At 35.4% G+C, this 16,663-nt stretch overlaps 1 protein-coding gene across 3 annotated transcripts; it reads right to left on the reverse strand.

Moving 5' to 3' along the window:
* Positions 1–1,176: 1,176 nt before the first annotated feature.
* ARPP19 (cAMP regulated phosphoprotein 19) lies at positions 1,177–15,594 on the reverse strand. 3 transcript variants are annotated; one of them, XM_051980671.1, is made up of 3 exons: positions 15,192–15,594; positions 8,797–8,919; positions 1,177–2,164 (listed from the first exon to the last, which is right to left on the reverse strand). In XM_051980671.1, exons 1-3 carry the CDS (start codon positions 15,234–15,236, stop codon positions 1,991–1,993), a joined length of 342 nt encoding a protein of 113 aa, XP_051836631.1. In that variant the 5' UTR covers positions 15,237–15,594; the 3' UTR covers positions 1,177–1,990. The 3 variants fall into 3 exon arrangements, with proteins under 3 accessions (XP_051836631.1, XP_051836633.1, XP_051836632.1); XM_051980673.1 differs by lacking the exon at positions 15,192–15,594 and adding an exon at positions 9,064–9,713; XM_051980672.1 differs by lacking the exon at positions 15,192–15,594 and adding an exon at positions 9,053–9,711.
* Positions 15,595–16,663: the final 1,069 nt, after the last annotated feature.

Consider the following 16,663-nt stretch of genomic DNA (forward strand, 5'->3'; position numbering starts at 1 on the left):
ACTTATGGTCAGCTGATATTGTTTGAAGGAATGCATTAATGGAAATTACCATGTGTTCAGGGCCTAAAATTAAGACTGGACTCTTTCCCCTCAGACCCTTCTTTCGCCAATCCCCCCACCCACCAAAAGGTAATTTAAAATTAGAAAAACCTCACTACTGGTATCATTGTTAAAATGGGGGAAAGCTTACAAAACTACAAATGTTACATTTGTCATAATAAAGATTTTTAACTTCTTAGTAACACTACCTTGTCTCAACTTGTTCTTGTTCATGAGACAAGGAAAACAGTGCTACAGAGAAAAAAGTTAAATGGGTATCATTTAAAAATCTTAAAAAAAAAAAAAAAAAAGATGGTACTTATAAAGCAAAATATCTAAGGCTTAACTATTCAATTGGGATACATTAATCCCTCTTTAAATGTAATATTCTAATTACAGCAAGTGTCAACTCATTTAGTTTCCTCTAATTTAGTACTGAAAAAAAATTTATTAATACATTACAGATCCATACATTTTGACTTATGTCTTTGGGGTGTCAGTCTTCAAGTATTCACTTTAAAATTCCCTTTTATTTGTACAGTTAAGAGTTGTCAAATACTAGTTACACAGGATCAGGATTTGATAACTACTTAGCAAATAAGAAAATATCATCCTAGTGTGTCTTAAGTACAGAATTCAGCAGAACAATTATAAATTAAGCATATGCTTCTACTATCAAATGCACAAAATGGCAACTCTTGCTCTTAAATATGTCAAATTAATATCACGAAATGAGGTTAAAGCCCTGAAGGCTTTTTATTCTAGAGTTTTCAGCAAGTTGAGTGTGAAAGTAAAAATATTCTCCATTAAAAAAAAAAATCTTAGAAATTATATGACTTGTAATTTCATAAGTCACAATGAAGTTCTGCATAGGACAAAAGATATGCCTAAGCAACATATCATATATGCACAAAGGCCACTGAATGTCATGGGCATTAGTTAACAAATGAAAACACAAGTCTGTATCTAAATAAGTAGAGTATTCAGTTTGTCATTCTCTAAATCCAAGATTGTAAACTACTCTTACCTATACAAAATTCTAACTGTAGAGAGTTTGGGGTGGGAACTCTTGTGCTTCTAGTTGGCACATCATCTGTTGTTCAAAAGTGTGAAATTAATACAGACATTTGCGAGAGGTTGTGCAAAACTATTATATTTACAAAAATGGCACAAAAGTGAATTCAACAGTCTATGCACATGCACACTTCATTCACATCTTCAAAAGAAAAAGGTATTCTAACACTATTGAACTGAAAAACAAAACAAAACAAACAAAAAAACCACCCCCAGCTTCAACGGGCATCTGTTAATAAGCACACAATTCACAAAAGGTTACATTAGGATGGGCAAATATTGCCCAAGTAAAATTCTATTGTTAAAGCTGAAACAGGTTTAAGGCCATTCAAGTTTAAGAGCAGAGATAGAAATCATTCAGAATCCCATCTTGTGTTTGTGTGTGTGTATGTTTGTGTGTGTTTCATTTTAAATACATGATCTAACAACTTGTGGTCTTAAACCTCTGTTTTACAAAAGCAAACAGAAAAATACAGAAAAAACCCCCAACACAATAGATTATATTAAATAACACAAACATATAAAGCTGTAATTAAGAGGAATAAGGAAAGCCAAAACAGTGAAACTGTAAAACTTGCTCATTACTTGCTGGAACCAGTCCTACACTAAGGAATAGGCAATATATACATTTATTTTCAAGTAGATTACTTTACATTGCTCTAACATGTGTCCTTTTCATCAGTGCATTGTTTAACTAGTCCAAAGTACTACAGTTTATTCATAAGTTTACTTCCTTAACAATAGCAGCACACACTACCGCTACCTGCAAAGCTGTCAGTCTCAATGACTTAGTGTATGAAAGAAAAAAAAGCTGAGAAGTAACATGTTTGAGAGAAATAACAGGAATGAGGAGATTCATGCAGTTCAGCTCTTTTAATCAGCCAGCCAGCTTGCTAGCAACAAGAGATGGTTTCCGCTGTGGAAGATCCTGCGGAGTAGGAATGTGGTCACCAGTGACCTCTGTTTTGTCAGGAGCTGCTGCAGTAGGAAGCTGCTTGTTCTTCATCTTTGCTTTAGCCATGTTGTAATCCCCAGAGTCAAAATACTTTTGCTGCAACAGAAATGGAGGAAGGAAAAAAAACAAAAAGCTTCAGTAAGGAATTTAAAACAAGCAAATAGGCAACTGCACTGGTCTAATATTAAGAATATGCTAAGTACGATAGCCAAAAATTAACACTGCTGAATTGCAGGGAAAACTGAAAAGTAAAAATTTCCCATCAGGTTTACTCTAACTTCTGAATTCAGTTCAGAATCCAACTATGGGTACAGATAAACACATCTGCCTGCTAGATGATGACAGAGCTAACTAGGTTTAGAATCACACGTTAAAGTTCTCAATAAATATTTGATTAATTAGAAGCAACGTCCAATAAGCAAAACTCACTATCAATAGTACTTTTGCCATCTTTTGATTAGAGGATAATTATTTAGCAGGTAGCTACCTAAGGAAATAATTCCCACCAGAGGAAACACATTAGCATTTGAGAAAGGAAGGAGGATAAATAAGAATAATATAGGAAAGGTGAAAAATGATACTTTCAAAATAACTTTAAAATCTAAAAAAAGGCAATTAAAAGACGTTGTGTGAGAGGCTATAATGTGTAAAGCTATGCCACCACTGAGGTTGTAGACGCTGGAAGTAAATGGAAAATCATCAAACTATCGACAGTGGTGATGGGAAGGCAGGGTTTACTACCTCTATGTTCATCCAAAAGATGCACTCCCATTTTATCTCTGCCTCAGATAATACTTCATTTCCTTTAGATGCACCTCAAGTAGCACCATCTTCCACAGGAAATCTTTCCTGATATAATCCTAACTATTAGGACCGTCTTCTTTTCCTACCACGAATTTACTACAAATATATAAAAGTTTCAGGGAGGAAAACTAAGTTCAAATATTTCATGATGAACTTAAATGAACATCTTGAGATGTGAAGTCTTGTTTTATAAATATTCAGAATAATTTTATAGTACATATAGTACATAAATGGTTTGAATTTGTCTCTCAGAATTCTTGGGATTATAATAGACTCTCTGCAAACAGCTTGTAAATAATTTTTAAAATGTGATCGATGGATATGATTTTAAAGTCAATATGACTTTTTTAAAAAAAAAAAAACAATATTATCATCCATTTATTGCTACGATGCTTTAGTTCATCAAAAATGCAGAAAATTATTTTTGGATTCCATTAACTTAAAATATATATATATATTTTTTTTTTTTGTGTGTGGGGTGGGAAAGGAAATCGAGGAGGAAAGTGATAGGTGAACTATTTTCCCTGGTATAACTTTATTATTTTAGTTGTTAATGAACACATAAGGAATGGTCTTGACTATTATTTAGCTCTCTAACCCCTTGCTTGAATCAAGTAAAATGATGCTGGAAAAAATATAACAGTATGGCTAGAAACAGTTTCTTCACCCCACCCCACCCCCAATCTACACCAGCAAATCAATCATCAAACAACATCTAGTGCAAAAAGCAACAGTTTCTGGCTCTACAATGATGATTTTTATACACAGGGATGGGGTGAACTTATGGTTTCAACTGATATAGGGAGCTCCCAGTGAAAGCCATTTCCTGGCAACTTTGAGCGTTTTCTAAAGCATTAAGAGGATTAAGTGACTAGCCCAAGGTCATATAGCCAGTATGTGTCAGAGGCAGGCTTGAAAGGTTAAAATTAAATTTACTGAAAAAGCAATGGGCTTAATTAAAACAATAAAAACTCTCCTGAGCCCCAACCTTTTTTAGGGGTTAGTTAATAAAAGCAGAAAGAATTCAAAATAGGAATAATTTCAGGAAGGAAAAAATAAATTCAAATATTTCACAATGAACCAGAATACAGTAAAGTAAAAACTCATGATACAATGTATAAGTATGCTGGCTCTGAAGCCCAGAGGACCTGGGTTCTAATACCTCTGAACAGTCAATACCTAGGAGGCCTAGGGCACTGAAACTCAAGCACACAAGTAAAATGAGAAGTAATTATATTTGGGATAAGATATACTTTGAGCCTTCTGCAAGTTCTAAATCTATGACAGAATATACTTTTCCAGATTTGGTTATATAAAAGGCCTAATCTATCATTTACATACAAAGTATATTAATTGAGTCATTAACTTATCAGTACCCAAGTAGCACTAAAGGAGTTTTACCTTTTGTTAAACCAAAAGTGAGGTAGTTTTCTCTTAATATAGGAAATCTTAATATTTGTTAGGTCATCTAATATGTTATCTTCAACTACTCCAAACCAATGGAATAGAGCTCAATCATGTGTATATGTGCGCAAACACACGTGTCACAAAAACATAAATGCCATGTATAAGAGCAGGAGAATAAAGACTGATATCCAGACAACAGTTATTTATTAAGAACTGACCATATGCCAAGTATTCTTCTAACACTGGGGATACAAAGAAAGACAACACCACAGGAGCACCCACCCTTACATTGTAATGGCAGAAATGACATCCAAATATTTGTGCAGATATTAGCTATATACAGTGCAAGTGGTAAGAGTTGCACTGAGGGGATGAAGCAAGAAGACACTATGAAAGGCTTCTTACAGAAGGTGGAATTTGAACTAAAACCTAAAAAAAAAATCAGATGAAGAGAAACGAATGTTCCAATCATTGATTATAGGCTGTAAGAAAAGGAGATGGGCAGGGGAGTGTTGTGAGTCAGGTAACAATTGCAGAGTGCATAAAAAAAGAGTGTGTGTAACTTGGTCCTTCCTTCCCCTTTAGTAAAATGACTTTGTACGGGTTGGAGTGGAGTAAGACGTGAGACGGGGACAACAAATCAGCAGGCCTTGCAATAATCCAGGCACTAAGTGATTTGGGCCTTGGCCAGGGCAGTAGCTGTATAAATAGAGAAAAGGGGACTTACAGAAGGAATATTATAAAGTTGAAATAACAATTCTTGACAAAAGATTGAATAGTTGGCATGAATCATGAGTCAAGGATGACACCAACACCTTTGATTTTAACAAGAAAGTATGGAAAAGGGGAGAGTGTAAGAAGAAAGATACAGTTGTTTTTTTTTGTTTTTTTTTTTTTTTGTGTGTGGGGTGGGAAAGGAAATCGAGGAGGAAAGTGATAGGTGAACTATTTTCCCTGGTATAACTTTATTATTTTAGTTGTTAATGAACACATAAGGAATGGTCTTGACTATTATTTAGCTCTCTAACCCCTTGCTTGAATCAAGTAAAATGATGCTGGAAAAAATATAACAGTATGGCTAGAAACAGTTTCTTCACCCCACCCCACCCCCAATCTACACCAGCAAATCAATCATCAAACAACATCTAGTGCAAAGCAACAGTTTCTGGCTCTACAATGATGATTTTTATACACAGGGATGGGGTGAACTTATGGTTTCAACTGATATAGGGAGCTCCCAGTGAAAGCCATTTCCTGGCAACTTTGAGCGTTTTCTAAAGCATTAAGAGGATTAAGTGACTAGCCCAAGGTCATATAGCCAGTATGTGTCAGAGGCAGGCTTGAAAGGTTAAAATTAAATTTACTGAAAAAGCAATGGGCTTAATTAAAACAATAAAAACTCTCCTGAGCCCCAACCTTTTTTAGGGGTTAGTTAATAAAAGCAGAAAGAATTCAAAATAGGAATAATTTCAGGAAGGAAAAAATAAATTCAAATATTTCACAATGAACCAGAATACAGTAAAGTAAAAACTCATGATACAATGTATAAGTATGCTGGCTCTGAAGCCCAGAGGACCTGGGTTCTAATACCTCTGAACAGTCAATACCTAGGAGGCCTAGGGCACTGAAACTCAAGCACACAAGTAAAATGAGAAGTAATTATATTTGGGATAAGATATACTTTGAGCCTTCTGCAAGTTCTAAATCTATGACAGAATATACTTTTCCAGATTTGGTTATATAAAAGGCCTAATCTATCATTTACATACAAAGTATATTAATTGAGTCATTAACTTATCAGTACCCAAGTAGCACTAAAGGAGTTTTACCTTTTGTTAAACCAAAAGTGAGGTAGTTTTCTCTTAATATAGGAAATCTTAATATTTGTTAGGTCATCTAATATGTTATCTTCAACTACTCCAAACCAATGGAATAGAGCTCAATCATGTGTATATGTGCGCAAACACACGTGTCACAAAAACATAAATGCCATGTATAAGAGCAGGAGAATAAAGACTGATATCCAGACAACAGTTATTTATTAAGAACTGACCATATGCCAAGTATTCTTCTAACACTGGGGATACAAAGAAAGACAACACCACAGGAGCACCCACCCTTACATTGTAATGGCAGAAATGACATCCAAATATTTGTGCAGATATTAGCTATATACAGTGCAAGTGGTAAGAGTTGCACTGAGGGGATGAAGCAAGAAGACACTATGAAAGGCTTCTTACAGAAGGTGGAATTTGAACTAAAACCTAAAAAAAAAATCAGATGAAGAGAAACGAATGTTCCAATCATTGATTATAGGCTGTAAGAAAAGGAGATGGGCAGGGGAGTGTTGTGAGTCAGGTAACAATTGCAGAGTGCATAAAAAAAGAGTGTGTGTAACTTGGTCCTTCCTTCCCCTTTAGTAAAATGACTTTGTACGGGTTGGAGTGGAGTAAGACGTGAGACGGGGACAACAAATCAGCAGGCCTTGCAATAATCCAGGCACTAAGTGATTTGGGCCTTGGCCAGGGCAGTAGCTGTATAAATAGAGAAAAGGGGACTTACAGAAGGAATATTATAAAGTTGAAATAACAATTCTTGACAAAAGATTGAATAGTTGGCATGAATCATGAGTCAAGGATGACACCAACACCTTTGATTTTAACAAGAAAGTATGGAAAAGGGGAGAGTGTAAGAAGAAAGATACAGTTGTTTTTTTTTTGTTTTTTTTTGGGAGGGGGAGATTTTAGAGTCTGAATGTCTGTTAAGACATCCAATTCAAAATGTCCAAAATGTAGCTGATAACAGGAGATTGGAACCCAAGACAGTCAGGGCTTCAATGTCTAAAACACTCCCTGTAAAACTTAAAGAATAATTTTTAGATCAACTCTACCATTAAGGAAGAAAAAAAGATAATTTAAAATGAAAAGAAATTCAAAGTAAATAGCACCTACTCAAATTCAAATAAGCCTTAGAGTACACATTAAATATATTCATATTAAAGATTATAAACTCTCTAAAAATAAAAATACAGAATATAAAATATTAAATTTCGTCACTTTAATGTGCAACAACCCAGCAATTAAAAATTATGGTAAAACCAGACAACATAATTTTATTCATTGTTTCAAATAATTTTAAAAGATTAAGCTCCAGACCTTCATATGATTTTTTATTAAAGTTTAATTTTAACTCTTTTTAGATCCTATAGAAGGCTATGAAGGTTATAAGATGATAATTATAATATTGGTGGCTTACAGTTGGACCAGAGTTCAAAGTTAATTTAAAGTTAAAAGTTGTTGTCTACTCCTAGATTGAGGACAGATGTGTAGGATGAAGAAAGTAGTCAGAACATTTAGTTTAAAATTATTTCACTGTATAGAAATTATATTCACTTTATGTACGAAGAATGTGTAATAAGTTCAATATTACTCATTTTCAATAAACCATTTCCCATCTTACTTCTGGCTTTATAAGCTGAAAAAATTTTTTGTTGTTATTCTCAAAAAAAATCAAATCAAATCAAAATTGTTTTTTTCTTCATATGACAATCCACTTCATTTCCCTAGTGCTAGTCAATCATTACCCAGGTCAGGATATTTTCAAGCAAGAATTCTTAAACTGATCAACTTTTTAAAAACATTGATAATTGAATCTTAATAATTTAATCCCCTTGTAAACCCATTTTATACATTTGAAAAAACATTGTAATGCTTTGCTTAACTATACATAACTATCGTATTTTGTTTTTCTTGCCTTCTTAATGGGTAGAAAAAGTGAAAGGAAGAGAATCTGGAACATAAAATGAAAACAATTTTTAAAATATATTCTTTGAAAAGGTCCATAGCCTTCAGCTGTAGGATCTTGCCAAGAGGTCAGTGAAACAACAACAAAAAAGATTAAGAACCTCTATTTCTAAAGGAAAATGTAAAAGCTATAATTGATGGTATTTACTACTAAATACATTACAGAGACCATAACAAATCTGTTACGTCCACTTTGTATATAGTTATTCCTCATTTTAGCAATGCCTTATGGTGGCAAGAGACAGTTTCCCCTATTTAATCACAAGAGCATATGTTTAGAGCTTACAGGATCATCCATATAAAAATGGACCTCTGAACACTGTGGAAAACTGGATTTATGATAAAATCCCACAAAGAGCAAGATTTCCCAAGAAAAAATAGTCAATTCAGGTTTAATTTAGCTCTCAACCTAACAATGAACCAAATCTCAAAATAGCAAAACCATTCCAAAATAAATTAAAGTGTTTTAATATATTTAAGGAAAATATCATTACTTTAATATATCTAAAATAGAATGCTTTTTAAATAAAGTTAGCCATTACAAATCCAAAAAAACAATTTCTCAAGCATTTGGAGAAATCACTTTACAGAACTGCAAATTCTTCTACCAAAACAAAATAATATTAACTTGTCTAAAATCACACTGGTCATTTCAAGCTACAAGTGAAAAATTCACATGGCATAAAGAAATAAAACTCAAAAGGAGGAACTTACTCCTTTCTGTAGTCGCTTCCTCAAGAAATCTGAACCTCCAGGCTTTTGTCCCAGATGAGGATACCTTGCTTTTAATTTTGCTTCTTCTGCTTTCTCTGGACTAGTTACTTTATCTTCCATTTCCTGAAATTATTTAAAATCAGTTAGTTTTTTATTCCACCTATGGTTCTCATTTAAAAAACAAAATACCCCCTTTTATAAAATAGATAATCTGATTCTTGCATGTAGTTGTTCAATGCCAAAGAACTTTCAGTACCTAGCTAATACCTTATTGAAAACCAAGTACAGAGGAGCTCTTAAGACAGAACTGCTAGTTCTGTATTTTTAAAAAATGAACCAAGAGATGGCTCTATTATAGCTGTGATGTATGTGTACCACCCTACACACTGGATAAAAATATCAAGATAGCTCATCTCTGAAGTCTTCCTTTTTTTATTTTTCTGTCACGTAGAATACATTTATAGTTACCTACCTTTTATGGAACTGTTCAGCTCACATTTACCTATAATTAGATGTTCATCCCAATACATTTTTATGATTTTAAGATCCCAACTTCAGTAAAACCTTTCAAAGGTGATGTTTACTCAAAATCACATCTAATTTGAAATACTGTTATTTCCCAGTTAATTCAAAGTAATTTATCTTTCTAAGACTCCTTAAGTATGGTATGAGATTATAATATACTGTGCATATTCTGCAGGTAAATTAATATGTGTACAATAAATTTCCAATTTACCAACTTAGAAATCTAAAAGGCAGCTTTGTGACTTATTTCCTTAATATACAATACTATTTAAGTCTTTTTTGACTGGACCTCATGATTCATCATGTAGGGAAGAACTAGAATTCCAAGAAAGAAAACTACCTTCACTAATGTAAATCAGCAACTGTTTGGAAATTTACCTTAAGAGTTAGCTGACTGAGAGCACAGAAAGATTAAGTGATATCCTCATAGTCACATAGCTAAGTTTATTTATGTCAAAAAGAGGCAGTACTTGAACCTAGGAACTCTGAAGCTGTAGTTCTATGCATTACATACACTACCAACTTCCAGTTTTACAATAAAAAACAGAAAATTTCCTAATTGTTTCGGCTTTCTTGACACTTTGCAAGATCCTAGCCAGAATGAATGAGCAACAGTATGCAAAATAGATTCGACCACACAACTACAACATGTACTAATTACACAACAGATACAGAAAAGTATATGGTGAACATTGTCAGATGTCCTATACAATTTTCAGCACACCCTTATAGCACTAAGAAATTAATCACCAAGCAGGAAGAGTTGCTTAGTGTTGATGATACCACACCTGGGTCACAAGAGTGAAAAACAGTTACATACCATGGGATAGAGTAAGCAGTTTATTAGACAAAAGTTCTGCCCCAAGCAGAATGAAACCTTCAAGTGACCCAGAAGCTGCTTTCACAAAAAACACTTGGCTATCTGGTGAACATTTCTCCAAACCATTTCCCCACAATTCTTCAATAATTAAGAGCCTACTATGTGCCAAATACTATACTAAGCACCTGCTCTTTTCAGTCCTCAGTCAACCTTTGGAAACACACAAAAAGGAAATTAACTTCAATAATAAAGTTGCACTACAACATCCAACATAAATATATGCTAACAGATTTTCTCTGTTAAAGGAAAAACCTAAGGTTAAATTGCTAAATTATGTAATCACTTTCCTTTCTCATTTTGACCATCATTCTAGAAGGCGGAAAGTACCTTATGTTACCCGTGGAATGCTCTGAAGTTCCCCAAGACAGAAAATAGGATTAAAAGCTGCAGGAGACATCACACTTCATCTAGTAACAATGCCATGACAACCTCAGATGAGAAAATAGGCTTATAGCAGTCAAATGACTTGTCCAGTAACTAAAGAATAAAGCATGCATTCTAACTGGAGTTTTGTGTTTCTAAATATAGAAGGTAGTAAAAACATTGAATATATTAGTATTATACTGTTACTTCACATATGTTTTTTAATTAAAGTTACCAGGGACATAGGCAACTACAGACAAAGCTAAATTCCTGCATTTGGGAAATTATTTGGGGGCAAAAGGAAAGATTTATATTTAGAAGTCTTGAATTTTGATCCTGAATATAAGAATTCTCTATGATAGAAACTGAGAAGTTACTCAAATTTCTTCACCATTCAATTTATTATTTTTTTAAATATGAAAGCAGCAATGTTCCTGCTGACATTTCAGAAGGGCTGATAAGAAGAGTTTAAGATACACATAATAGCAAGAATTAGTGTCGTTAATTAAGGCCAATGAAACAAATTTTATGGCTAAAAAGGAAAAATATCCTCTCATTCTCTGAATTGTCTTGGCAGCTTGCTAACTTAGGACAAGCAACTATTAAAGAATATAATTAAATAATCTGTGGACAACTAAAAAGGGGTTTTGAATGACAACTGCCTTAAACTATATTAGTTATTTTTCTCAAGCTTTCAGGCCATTAAGTTTTATCTAGGGTACTAATCAAACTAATAGGTGCAGTTGGAGTTTCCATAAATAACCGTAAATAATGACTCAAATGACATTCTAATCACTTTACTCATAAAAAGCAGAACAAGTTCCTTTATAAGTTTTATTTTTTAAGCATTTGGTATGTTTTGAAAACATGTTAAAAATAGCTTGAAAAATCTGCAGGAATAGTTTCAACAGCAAGAACGATGGGTTTGGAAAATTTCGGTACAAATCTTAGATCTGTTACTTAACTATGTGACTTTGAGCTAATCAATTAACTTGCTTAGGTTTCAGTTTTCTCATCTGTAAAATGAGGGAGCAGACTAGATAGTCACTAAGGTTCCTTGAGAGAACTAAGCAATCATTATGGGGTGAAGAAAAACATGTCTTCAATCAACACAGCTCTTATATGTTGATTGGGGGAATAAAAAAAGACTAGTAGTTCACTAACTTTTTGGTTTCAACATCTTTATATTCTTAAAAGAAGACTCTTCCCTCAAAAATCTTTTCTTTATATGTTAAATCAGATATTTACCATGTTCAAAACTAAAATGAATATTTTTGAATATGAAGAGTTTTGAGTTCACAGAACCTCCATAAAGTCTAGGATAGCTCCAGAGGCCAATGAACGATACTGCTGGAAAAGACTAAAATGATTTAAAGCAGCATTCTTGATTTAAGAGTTATAAATCTGGGGGGGAAAAAAAACCCAAAATAAAAACACAAGATCTGGGGATACAGCACAATTTTTTGTACAAAATTAAAACTTGAAGATCATAGGATCATACATCTAAAGTTAGAAGGGACTTCAGATATCTAGTCAGAAGTGTCTTGCCTGACTTTACACACATAGTAAGTACCAAAGCTAGGACATGATCCTAGTTCTCCAGACTTCAGTACATTCAGAGCTCCTTCCACTCTAATACTATCTCCACAAATCAATGCACTTAAAAGTTGGAAGCAGCCAGAATATATACATATATATATATATATATATATATATAATTTATTTACATATTTCATAGATGAGGAAATTAGAGACCCAAAAAGATAAACTGAACTGCCTAAAGTCATATGTATAGTAAATAAATAGCATAGCCAGGATTCCAGGTGCTCTGATTACAAATCAATGTCCACAGTATTATTTTTTTTTATCATAGACCCACTTTGTGGTTGGAGAGCCAATCTAGAAAAGTGATTTCACATGAAATCAAACAGTGAATATGGAAAAAGTAGGTTCAAATGCTACTTACTAGTTCTTTCTTCCTATGGCAAAAACCAAGTCACAACCTCTTTGAACTCAATTTCCTTCAAAAGTAAAATGAGAATACTGTAAAACAAAGTATGGGTTTTCTAAGGCCCACTAGGTAAGGATGGTTTTTTACATTTTTAGATAGAATCAAACTTGGGGTCAATTTAGATAATTCTTCCTCCCCTTCACACAATACCATTAGCACTAGAAGCTGCCCACTATCATTGAATCCACTTGCAAAATGATCAATGATTGAATTGTAAAGGGAACAGAATACAATCCACAGTGAAAACCTCAGTTTCCTAAATTTATACAAGAAGTCATTAGCCAGGTTTTGGAAGGTAGCTAATTTACTAGATTAAAATGCAGACAAGTGAAGAAATAAAAGACTATTCAAACAGTAGCTAAAGTAAACTTCAAAACCCTCTCCCAAACAAAACAACCCAAGACATTCAAGAATATGTTCTTTTTAGTCACTCTAACATAAGTAGATGAAATTATTATCCCTAAAGATAATTAGCAATACTTATACCAATTAAAGGATAAGACTATTCAGTTTCTTCTCAAAATTAAACAAAATATAAGAGCAGTATTTACTATTTTGTCTACTTTTCATTTCTTTCAGACTTTTTACACTCAAGCTACATGCTTAAATGCAACTACAAATATTCTTGCCCCTGAAAATTGGCACTTTCCCCCAGCAATTCCAAAAGCAAAGCACTCAAAAATGTCATTACTTTTGTGTGTATCATGTGCAGGAGCACAAAACCAGATTACCTCTTGTCAATGTCCAGAAAATGCCCCTTACCTTAAGTAATAGTTCTCATAGGATTTCACATGATTTCGAACTGCAAATGGATTTTATAGAGATAGTGCAAGCATGCAATCAACACATGAAAAGAGATTTTTTTCATAACTGGACTGGGCCTATCTGAATTTTTGACAAGAAATTAGATTGCTTGGCAAATATTGGTTCATGTATAGACAACTGAAGAGAGATGTAATTAAAAAAAAATTTCAGCCAAATACTTAAGTATTAAGTTCTGGCTAACAGATCAATACATTACATAAATTCTCCTTTAAGGTCATATCCAAGTTGCAAATACAAGTTTACTTTTCTACTGACTCCAAAATCAATCATGAAAAAACATCATTTGCTTCTTTGGGTTCCTAGGACAATGCCACAATTTTGACTTTTATTAAAATTTATTGGAAAAGATTCACTTGTATAAAATATTTAACTTCCACTTTTAAAAAATGGAAATTTCTTTTTGTATTCAAGGAAATTCCAAAGTATTAATTTAGCAATACATATCATTTCTACTAATTTTTCCTCTCCGTATTATTATAGCATTAATACCAAATCAGATCTGGAAAAGTTCAAATGGTTAAATACGTAAAAAATGTAAATTGTGAAGTTATTCTATTTAGTAAACATTGAAAAATCCGCCAACATCCTTAAATGATTAGGAAACCAATTAGACAAAATAAACTATGACATCAAAGCAGTAAGCTGATTAATGACAGCGGATTGATTTTCCTCTACTCTATAACCTTGAGATCTTCAAACACATAGTAATTTCCATATCAATTATGGAAACAGGAGGTTTATCCAATTCAGACCCTAATGATACAGACACGAATGCTGATTTATGTACAATGAAGAACTAAGTGAGGGGTAGGAGAAGCTTAAACAAACCTTATATATGTTAAACACTTTGTGCGAAAGACCTGGGGAAAAAACAAACTGCTAGAATTATGGCTTAAATGTTCTCTGGAGTGTTTAGAACTCTCTACAATTTTTTGTGCACAAAGAAAGAGAAAAAGTAAAAGATTTTGCATTCTGAAAGTTCTCAAGCTTTAGAAACTCTGTCCTCCATTCAATATAATTAACTGCATGCACTGAGCCTGGCAGTTAGGTAATCTTGCAAAATGGAAATTTATAAGGCAAGGTTAGTTAGAATCAGAGAAATCAAGCCTCAGGTATTAGCTCTGCGTTTCAATTATAAAAGTAGAAACTTGTAGAGAACGTGGGAGGGCCTCCTCAAACCAAAGAAGCCTAGCTGGAAAGCTTTGGGAGCAGTGGGGCAGAAGACTCGCAGGGCTCCGGCAGGCAGTGAAGGCCAGCAGGTCACACCTACACCTCCGAGGAAGGAGATGAAGCTTCACTCTGAACTTCCTGCCCCGCTTTTCTCAAAGTAGGTCACTTCCTTCTCCCAAAGAATCCGACCAAACATCATTCAGGCCAGACCCGGCCTAGCAGAGACGTGCTCGGGCCTGTGATTTTAGAACAGGCAGTGAGAGGCGCAGGACTGGAAGGCCCGCGGGGCCCTCGGAGATCCGGCAGCCAATCACGGAGGAGGAGCTTCCGCGAGCGGGAAGCGCCTCCAGCGGTCGGGGCGGAAGCGCAGGCAGCCTCCGGATCCACTCCAACAGGGTTTGGGGGGAGGAGTGGCTGGATCTGGTTCCTTCCCAACCGGAATGGACACGGCTCCGGTCTCTTCCTCTACCCCTCACCCTCGCTCACACCACTCCCGGAGAGCGACCTCTTTGGCCAACGTGGGGACGCTTTCCAAACGGATACGCACAGCGAGAGGCCGGGCGGGAGAATTCTGTGCCTGCCTCCTATCCGGGTGCCCGCCTCCCCTCGGCTTTTCTTTACCTTTTGCTCCTCAGCCGAGGCCGCCTCGGGGATTTCTGCGGACATTGCGCCCCTTCAGTCAAATGGGAAGACACTGGAGGAGAGGAGACGCAAAAGAGCAGGGAAGAGGAAGCCCCCACAGCGGCAACAACGTTCCCCAGCAGCCACCGCCCGCGCCGCGCTCAATCCCTCAGCCTCCTGCTCCCGCCCTCCAGCCAGCTCTCTGAGCGCTCACTACCGCCCCGGTACTATCCTCCCTCCGAAAATGGCCGCCGCCTTATGACGGCATAGCGTCTCGCCGTGTACGGCTAGTCGCAAGGGCCCTATTTCCTGAATCCTCGGCTCCACCCCTCTCCTTTGACCGTTTGGCCTATAAATTTCTCCAACTTCTTCCCAGACCCCGCCTTAAAAACGGTTCCTTTCTTCGGCTTTTCTTTATGCCATGAAGTGTAAACGTCATTTCCGAGTTAGGTTGCTGTCGGTCCTTTCTGGGAATTGTAGTTTTTGGTGTATCCTTTCACCATTTTTGGTCCATTCTCTTTCAGAATCACAGAATGCTAAAAACTTAAAGGTTCTTACTTAAGAGGTTTTAGTACAACCTTATTTTGTACGTGAAGAAAAAGGCCCAGGGAAGGAAGAAGGGTTCTATTCAAATCTCTCAGGCGTCAAACCGAACCCACATCTGTAGGCAAAAGAACATTTCTGTCTATAGCCTGGTGTCTGAATCTTAGTGCCACAGATCCAGAGATGGAAGGGAAGAGAAGTTCACTCCCTAGTTTTTACAGAGAAGGAAACTGTTCCCAAAGTGGTCAAGTAGTTTATCTAACGTGGCTGAGCCTGGATTCAATCCGAACTCTTTAACTTCAAATCTGGAGCACAAAATCAATGAGCGATTTGGAATTTGGGCAAAGCGCTTTCATTTTCCTGGGTTTCTGTTTCTCCATTCAATCCCTTGCTCTTTTAATCTGAGGCAGAATTCTAGGACTCAGATTTCGTAGATGGAGAGAAATCCTAGTGCACCCTCTGCAAATCACCTGTAATTTACCAGTCTTAGATAATTGCAAAGCTGTATTGAATTTGTTTCTTGGCCACGGTAACACAAAGCTAGAACTTGTGTCAGCCAGGATTTGAACACTGGTTTTCTTAAAGGAAAAAAAACCTCTATTGCATCATTTTCTCACTTCTCATTCACTTGCAATCTAACTCTATTCCAGAACACAAACTCCTTTCTATAAGGTCCCCAGTAATATTTTTTGGTGATAAATTCAACAGCTTTTATCATAGCCATATTGGGGATAAGATGGGGGGGGGGGGAGGGGAATAGAGGAATGCAAATTAAAAACTCTTGAGGTTCTACTACTTCATACTCATCAGATTGACCAAATGGACAGAAAAATAAAATTATAAATGTTTAAGAGCATCAGGAAAGCAGCACATTAAGGCATCGTTGTTTTAATTGTAAATTGGCCAGGTAATTCTGATAAACAATTGAA

This window comes from Antechinus flavipes, chromosome 2 (genome assembly GCF_016432865.1).
Source record: "Antechinus flavipes isolate AdamAnt ecotype Samford, QLD, Australia chromosome 2, AdamAnt_v2, whole genome shotgun sequence".
Lineage (NCBI taxonomy): Eukaryota > Metazoa > Chordata > Mammalia > Dasyuromorphia > Dasyuridae > Antechinus > Antechinus flavipes.